Source organism: Paramisgurnus dabryanus, chromosome 5 (genome assembly GCF_030506205.2).
Source record: "Paramisgurnus dabryanus chromosome 5, PD_genome_1.1, whole genome shotgun sequence".
NCBI classification, from domain to species: domain Eukaryota; kingdom Metazoa; phylum Chordata; class Actinopteri; order Cypriniformes; family Cobitidae; genus Paramisgurnus; species Paramisgurnus dabryanus.
Genome location: NC_133341.1, coordinates 47,469,358 through 47,478,508, shown reverse-complemented (window position 1 = coordinate 47,478,508; position 9,151 = coordinate 47,469,358). Strand labels below are relative to the sequence as shown.

Below are 9,151 nucleotides of genomic sequence, written 5' to 3'. Positions count from 1 at the left end.
CTGAAATGTTTAAGCAGTTTTGTATAAAACAACTGTTTGGCTGTTTTACTGTATTGCCAATTAGTGTATATTTTAAAATTTTGCATTAAATGCAGTTGTTTACAAAAGTAAAAAAGTAATGAAACATATAAATTCAGTCAAGTAATGTATGTAAAAACATTTTGTATTTATTTAGTGTTAACCTTGTCAAAACATAATGATACCATACGGTGTACCATAGCACTCCATATAGACTGCAATGATTTATTGTTGTTTAGATCAACATTTTCCCAGTAATTCTTTTTCGCAGTACTTCTAAAGTTTGGACCAATTGTATCCCTTGTAACTGTGGCATCTCTGTGTCATTTGTCCTAATTAGCCTTTTTCAGCATGTTCGTGGTTCATGGAAACGCTTCTACCAGCTTTAATGCCTACATTTGTAGCTTTGACTGATTGCCCTTGTAGATCTGATTTGTACGCTTTTATTTATACTCCATTCAGTAAGCACGAAGAATAGTCTCTTTCATGGCAGGCTTGTGGTCTGGGACGTGGAAAGCGGGGCTTAAACAGCTCTCAGCCAAAACAAAAACTGCCGCCAAAAGGAATCCCATTTCATTTGTATGAGCAGGAAATTGACCCGTCAGGGTACCGGAGAACCAGGAAAATGATACTGTTTTCTGCAGGAAACATGTCTGCCGTGTCTGCATCCCTAAGAGCTCAATTGAGGGTTAATAAATGCCTAGTCCAAAACTCTAGAGGTCCTTCTGCACTGCTGTTTAGCATAAGAATGTCACAGAGATGGACCATGTATCACAGGTGGTGCTCTTTCTGCCATAACTCCGGAAATGTAGCATAGCAGGTACTAATGATGAGGAGAGACCCTCCTAGGCTTCATAGACCAGATGATGTACTTGTGGAATTTTGTTCCAGAGGAGAAAATTATTTGTTTGGGAATGGCCCTACACTCACACCAACACAAAAAAAAGACTTTTGGATGGCATCAGGAAACCTAAGAGGATTTTAATTTGTGCGTGTGTGCGTGCGCATGTTTGTTTTGTCTCACACTTTATGTCAAAGGAAAAAATGGAACTTACAGTATTTTTGTTAGGCACCTTTAAAAATACTTAAAATACATAATGATCTTGAATACATATCCAATGTTATTGAAATATCTTTGCATTTACCATGTTTTTTGTGGTAAAAGTGTAGTAACCATGGTTCCCTTTCAGTCAGTCACTATGACATCACGTAATGACCAACATACTGGGAATGCACTTCACGGGACCAATCAACCTCGAGAAACTTGTAAAACGCCAATGAACTTGACATGCAGGTATTTTCATCCGCTGGCACCGCCCTGCTGCGCGAGTATAAAATGAGAGGCAGGTGCAATACCAAATCAGCTTTTTTTCACTTCGAAAGCCAGCAGTCAACTGCTATTGAGAAGCTCTCTCAATCTGTTTGGAAGTACTGTCTTTTCAAGTCAGTCATTCTCTTGTGTCATGGCGGAGTGCGTCTTTTAAAAAAAATTATTTCGTCGGTGTCGTTCTGGATGCGGCAAATATATTGGTCCTAAGGATGGTCACGTTCATTGTCTCTCATGTTGGTGCTCCCACAACACATCCTCACCCCATTTCGTCAATATTTGACGACACTTGACCATTCGTCATATGTTGACGTGAAGGGTATACCTTTCATATGCGTCATTTTTTGACGAACTGGGGACTTCAATACTATTACGTCCGTTGCATTCTCTTTCCTATTTTATTACCATTTGCGCGTCGGTTTAGGGTTAGATTACGCAAAATTAAACAGTGTACGCGAAATTAAACAGTGTACGCGAAATTAAACAGTTGTCACCTGGCGTTGGGGTTAGAAACAGTTGTCACCTGGCGTTGGGGTTAGAGTTAGGTTTGGGTAGGGATGTCATTATGTAAATCTAACCCTAAACCGACGCGCAAATGGTAATAAAATAGGAAAGAGAATGCAACGGACGTAATAGTATTGAAGTCCCCAGTTCGTCAAAAAATGACGCGAAAGGTATACCCTTCACGTCAACATATGACGAATGGTCAAGTGTCGTCAAATATTGACGAAATGGGGTGAGGATGGGTTGGCTCCCAAGGAAGACTGTATGTCTGTCTCTGCATCGGAGGGTGGGCCGTCTGTCTCTGAGGCCAACTTGTATCTGCTCCCTCCTTCAGGCCAGGTAGCGCAGCCCGTGTTCGACCAGGAGATGATGGCCATGCTCACTTGGGCGGCAGTCAGCTTGGAGTGGACTCAACCTTCTCCACCCGCACCATCCCGCCTTAATTATTGGTACTTTGGAGCTGCCCATGCGTCTCAACACTTACCTCAGATACTTTTCTTCCCCGAAGTGCATGACTGTCAGGATCAGTCAAAATCATGTGTTTAATTATATCTAGTCTTTGTGTTCGGGGTCCTGGCAGTACCATGTTCTATGTGGGAAATGCGTGGTTTTAGTATTGAATTATTCTGACCACGCATTTCCCGGGTCTCGTACCTTTTTACCCGCTCCCTTACTTGTCATTGATTTCAGCTGTGTCCCTCATTAGTTCTCCCTATTTATTGTCCTTGTGTTTGCTGTTCTGTGCTCGTGCGTCTTGTTACATTCCTTGTTGTACTTCTCGTCGTGTTCCTGTTTTGCATCTGTGAGTATTTATGAACATCAAGTCTAGTCTGTTATATGTAGTTTAGAGTTTATTGTTGGTTTATGTTTAGTTTAGTGTTAGTTTAGTGTTACATTCATCCTGTCTTGTTTGCCCGCTCGTGGGTTTTGTTTTCCCCTGTTTGTGCAATAAACCATTCATTTTGTGTCACGTCCGCACTTGGGTTCATCTCTTTGTTATATCCTTACAATGACGAGCTGACCAGGTTGTGGAAAACCCTGTTTTCCTCCCCTAACTGGCCTATTAGCCATCACCCCTTACCTCTCTCGATGGCGGGCTGCTAAGGGTTACGCTGATGTCCAGACAGTGGAGAGGCCGGTTGCAATGCACCTGTGTCCAACCACCACTGCCTCTTGGAGAGACAAGTCAACCATTCCCTCATGGGCTTGTAAGCAGTTGTCCACCTTAATAGTGTCTGTGTATCGGGCCTGCGGGGAGGCGGCCTCTGCACTTCATGCTATGGCTTTGCTGCAGGTACAACTTGCTGTCGGTCGTGCGAGGTACACCATGGTTGTCCAAAAATGCCATCTGTGTCTGGTGGACATGAAGGATGTCGATAAGGACGAACTCCTGAATGCTCCGATTTCCCAGAATGGCCTCTTCAGCGACGCGGTGGAGAACTTCGGCCAACAGTTCTCTGCTGCCCACAAGCAGACTGAGCATATCCATCGATGTCGACGACTCAGTCTGCTGCTCGCCGAGGGCTTCCTGTTGTGGCCGCCTCGAGCTGAAGCCATCGTGTTAGATAATGCTTGCAATTTTCATTTCTCCTCAACGGACTACATCTCAGTAGGGCAGACGATAGAGCTAGTCCCTCTAGCCAAGATGAGGTCAGGGTTTTACAGCCTTTACTTCGTAGTACCTAAGAAAAGTGATGGGTTACAACCGTTCTTGAATCTTGAACCCAGGAATAGCACACGCACACACACACACACTTAGAAGTGTGTGTGTGTGTGTGTGTGTGTGTGTGTGTGTGTGTGTGTGTGTGTGTGTGTGTGTGTGTGTGTGTGTGTGTGTGTGTGTGTGTGTGTGTGTGTGTGTGTGTGTGTGTGTGTGCTATTCCTGGGTTTATAAGCATGTGTTGGGCAGCCAGTAGTTAAAAAAAGAACGAGTCCAACTTAATTTTTACTGACTTCCATTTCTCTCCATCAAAGTAAATGCGTTCAAGGTGGATTCGGAAGTCAGTTCTGGTTTTGACACAAAAAAAATCACACCATGTCATCCCTGTGATTCCTCTGAAGTGTCCTTCTGGGTTTGAGTTCACAGCACCATGTAAACAAACTTATCACCCTTCCCCGTTTCAGTCTATGTAACCCCGGGAGCGAACGAACAATGCAGTCCTGATTAAAAAGTTTGAAACACCCTCTCGTGTTGTCTGTAATCTAATGAGAAAGTCAGTGAATTATTTTGATTAGTGGCATCCAAAACGTGTGCAACTTGGAAAGCTAGCGTTAGCTAACTAAAACTATTTCACTTACCTGAAAATAAGGTCCAATATCCCTTTAAGTCACTTCGGAAGCCATGAAAGGTTATATATTATCACTCTCTTTCCATTAATAGGATGCACAGCCTAATACACAACATCGCATTCACAACTCTCATGAGATTCACGGCGATACTTCCGGGTTTCTTCCCACCGGACGCTCGGATGCGTGACGTCAGCGTATTGTACCTACCCTTTCCGTAAAAAACGTAAATTTGTTTTAAAACTTGTAATTTTGTTCGCTCAATGTAAATTTGTTAAAAAACTTGTACATTTGTTCACTCATTGTAAATTTGTTAAAAAACTTGTAAATTTGTTAAAAAACTTGTAAATTTGTTCACTCATTGTAAATTTGTTAAAAAACTTGTAAATTTGTAAAAAAAAAAAAAAACTTGTAAATTTGTTCACTCATTGTAAATTTGTTAAAAACCTTGTAAATTTGTTTAATAAAACTTGTAAATTTGTTTTTTATCTTGTAAATAAGTAATTTACCATTGTAATTTATTTTTGCACCTCAAGTTCGCCATACAACAGTGCTGGCGCCATCAATGGGGCTGGTCGGGGATTAGCTGTGTACAAAGATGATAGTTCAAAGTCCATTTCTTATGTTAATATCTAGATTCACCCCTAGAGGGGGTGCTGACTCTGAGGTCAAAAATGCGTTCCTATAATAAATTGAAATATGCTGGTAACACTTTACAATAAGGCTGTATTTGTTAACTTACATTAACAAGAATTAATACATATTGAAAGCTTGTTCCCTGTTTGTTCATGTTAGTTAATGCATTTACTAATGTTTGCTAGTACAGTCAATTGTGACCAATATGTTTATAGGCTAGTTTTGACAAAATGATATGCTTTCAAAGCAATTAAAAAAACGATAAAACGAAAATGTCAATAACAGCATTTAGATCTGTTTACCTTACATCAAAGGTTTTTTTATATTCACAGTTTTTGCAGTGTTGATCAATTACAGATGTGACTGTTGAGTGAGTTTTTCATAAATGTGTAAAATAGCAATTAAATAATTCATAAATGCTTCTCTTTTTGTATTTTTAAATATGGGGTATATGGTTTTGATGTTTAATTGACTCTAATAATTATGATTACAGTAGAGTAGCTGTGCACACTGTGCTCCCTTAAAAATATTTGGTGCATGTAAGCTTAATCTTGTTTTGTATGTCATTAAAGTTTCACAGCATTTACAGCTTTGTAAATTGCTTTGTCAGATTGTTGAATAAAATTCTTTGTGCACAAAAGTGTTCTCGTCGCTTAATAATAGAATGACTGATGGAACATGGACCTTTTTGGTGATGTATTTCATTCTTTTCTGGGGAAAAGATTTGTGAAACTAACTAAAGTCAATGGGTCAGACAGAAGCCTCCCAGTTTTCATCAAAAATAAAATGTGTTCTGAAGACAATCGGAGCACTTGGTGGTTTAGAATGGCACAGGGGTTAGTGACTTAAAATCAAATTATCATTTTGGGTTTAACTATACCTTTAACCAGGACCAATATAACATGCATAACTTAATATTATTAATGCACACTGAACAAACAATTTTGTTGGTATTAAATAAATTAAAAATATGAACAACTGCTATAAAATATTGCTCATTGTTATCTTATGTTAGGAAATGCATTTACTATTATTATTATTTTAAAATGTTACCAAAACGTTTTATACTTGTAAAAAAATGACAAATAAAAATTATACTATTTACTGTAGTAGGCTACACTGCAGTCACAGCATGATGTCAACTCTCCACTTTAATGCAAAATTCAGCGTTTTATTAAGTGCTTCAATAATTTCGCAAATCTGTTTATTTTAGACCGCTGTTCGTTCTCTCTCTCTCTCTCTCTCTCAAGAGCTGCCTGTGTAAAGCGGTTCTATTAATGTTAAGTTTTGCTATGAGGGTTGAATATTAGGAGGAGCTAGTCACTGATCAACGCCCCCTTTTAACTACACAACGAGGACGAGCAGTGACTGTAAAGAGAGTGACTGTATAGCAATGAGCTTTATAATATCGGAAGTTTTCGGACATGGATCATTTCACTTCGTCCTGCTTCTTCATGAAAGTTAATTATCGCGGATATGAACGGGAACGGGAATTTGAGCGACACCCGTTTGAAACAAGATTGTTTTTAAGTTTGAAATCGTTTACCGGGTTGTTTTGGTTTTGACATCCAGTACTGACAGCTGCTAGTCCTGCGAATCGACTTTCAAATGAATCAATTGTTGACGAATACGTAGACGTTTTGGATTTCTATTTAAAGACTAAATCACAATGGATTTATTTTATTTTCATTTGAAATCATATTTTTTTCAGGACATTACAGAGAAGGTTTTCTATACAAATGAAGATGGACTTAAATAATCGAGGGACCGTGACTTTTTCTTCATGTAAATACAACTTGGGTAAACAAACATTAATAATAATTTCTGCTACAGCTGTACCATAAAATAGCGCATGCATGGCAGTGGATGTTTTTATTTTTCCTAACATTGTCACAATGGTTAATTGCATAAAGATTGTAATTTTACTTCTCCTATTTGCGATTGCTGGAAATACATTAGAGATTGGAGGATATGACATTGAGCATGGCCGTCCAGCAAAATGTGAACCCATCACCATTCCTATGTGCCAGGGAATCGGCTACAACATGACACGAATGCCCAATTTTTTAAAATATGAAAGTCAAGAGGAGGCAGGTATTAAATTGAATGAGTTTGCTCCATTGGTGGCATATGGATGTGATATACACCTGCGATTTTTCCTATGCTCTCTGTATGTGCCGATGTGCGCTGATCAGGTGTCCACCACTATCCCGGCATGCCGTCCTATGTGTGAGCAGGCAAGGCAGAGGTGTTCACCTATTATGAAACAATTTAGTTTTGGCTGGCCAGACTCTTTGGATTGCTCAAAGCTGCCGACTAACAATGACCCTAATGCACTGTGCATCGAAGCTCCGGAAAATGACACTCAGCCCGAAACTAAGAAAGGTGAGGGTATGCTGCCAGTGCCACCGCGCTCCAAACAACCTGCAGCTGGGAGTGGACATTCCTTGAGCAGCTCAAGGTCTTGTGATAACTCTGAAAAGTTTCAGTATGTGGAAAAAAGTGAGTCCTGCGCACCTCGATGCTCATCTACAGTAGATGTCTACTGGTCAAGGCAGGATAAAGACTTTGCTTTCATCTGGATGATGGTGTGGTCAACACTTTGCTTCATTTCTACTGCTTTCACAGTTCTGACCTTTCTCCTCGATCCCCAACGCTTCCAGTATCCCGAGCGCCCTATTATATTCCTGTCCATGTGTTACAATGTCTACTCTGTGGCTTTCATCATTCGCTCGGTGTCTGGGGCTGAGAATATTGCTTGTGATCGTGAAAATGGAGAGCTGTACATCATTCAGGAGGGTTTGGAGAGCACAGGCTGTACTATCGTCTTTCTCATCCTCTACTACTTTGGCATGGCTAGCTCGATATGGTGGGTCATCCTCACGCTTACCTGGTTTCTTGCTGCAGGAAGAAAATGGGGTCATGAGGCTATAGAGGCACACAGCAGCTACTTCAACATGGCTGCCTGGGGTATACCTGCAGTGAAGACCATAGTCATCCTCACTATGAGGAAGGTGGCTGGAGATGAGTTGACAGGACTCTGTTATGTGGGTAGCATGGACACTAATGCTCTCACTGGTTTCGTACTGATTCCCCTTTCCTGTTATCTCATTGTTGGGACCTCTTTTATTCTTACCGGTTTTGTGGCACTTTTCCATATCCGCAAAATTATGAAAACTGGCGGCACCAATACAGAAAAGCTAGAGAAGCTCATGGTGAAGATCGGAGTCTTCTCGATACTCTACACAGTGCCTGCTACAATTGTCATCATATGCTATTTCTATGAAAGACTGAATATGGAATACTGGAAGTTCCAAGCCTTGGAAAGCAAATGCACTTCCTTTCCCGGTCGCAGGAGTGAGGACTGCTCACTGGACTCCTCTGTGCCCACGGTAGCTGTGTTCATGCTGAAAATTTTCATGTCATTAGTGGTGGGTATAACCAGTGGAGTTTGGGTATGGAGCTCAAAAACACTTCAGACTTGGCAAGGATTGTGTAATAGGAGGATAGCCACGCGGTCGAACCGCAAGCCCTGCTCCAGTGTCAGCTGCAGTGGCTCCCACTGCCATTACAAAGCGCCGGCTGTGACGCTTCACATGAACAAAACAGATGTGTACACAGACAACCCCACACATGTTTGAGACTTAATGGTTCTGCTTTGGAGCCACTTCCATGCACAGACCTAAAAGCACTATATCATAATAAGATGCTCGGGCATTTAAAAATCTTCCCCACATTAAATGCACTTCAGAGGTAAATAAAGGGAAGGTTGCTGAACCAGAAAACATGTATTGGTGTGTTTGGCTACAAGGCTGAATAGTTTATTTATTATAAGTATTTAAGTAATACTGGTTGGATATATTTCTGCTGTATGTAATATACTGTATATAAGGCATTATGTGACAAGAGAATTTTAAATAATTTGACAGTATATTTGAATCAAATGAGAAGCAATAAAACATTTATTACAATGTATTTTCTCTGCTTATTTTTATTAGGATAGGTTTTGAGGTAAATATTAAATGAAATATTGTTCAATGCTCTCTGCACATGTTTTCTTCCTGATTCTGAATCATGCAACAATAAAAGTATACAAATGCAGCCAACTGCAGAATCAAAATAGGTAAGTGGGAATTAATGGTGTTACTTAGCCAGACTTAAAGCTTCCTTTAATTCATGCTAAAATAATAATTTATTTTGCAGCTAATTTATTAAACATATTTTGGGGGTTCTTAAATGCATTAGTTCATTCCAAGGCCTTATATTTTGGGTTGTTTACAAGGTATGATAATAGAGCTGTGGGCAACCTTACTGTAGATGATAAGGTTATAGCTTTGCACATTTGTGTGTGTGTGTGCTCTCTGATAAGTGGTTAAGGAA

At 40.2% G+C, this 9,151-nt stretch overlaps 1 protein-coding gene across 1 annotated transcript; it reads left to right on the top strand.

Moving 5' to 3' along the window:
- The first annotated feature begins 6,135 nt into the window (after positions 1-6,135).
- On the top strand, positions 6,136-8,746 carry fzd9a (frizzled class receptor 9a). The gene is made up of 2 exons (XM_065284523.2): positions 6,136-6,571; positions 6,731-8,746. Exons 1-2 carry the CDS (start codon positions 6,511-6,513, stop codon positions 8,410-8,412), a joined length of 1,743 nt encoding a protein of 580 aa, XP_065140595.1. The 5' UTR covers positions 6,136-6,510; the 3' UTR covers positions 8,413-8,746.
- The last annotated feature ends 405 nt before the right edge of the window (positions 8,747-9,151 follow it).

Excerpts from the sequence above, each read along its gene's own strand:
- fzd9a (XM_065284523.2), top strand. The coding sequence starts at position 6,511 with ATGAAGATGGACTTAAATAATCGAGGGACCGTGACTTTTTCTTCATGT. Across the intron at positions 6,572-6,730 it reads TTCATGTAAATACAACTTGG|AGATTGGAGGATATGACATT; the intron begins GTAAACAAACAT and ends GAAATACATTAG.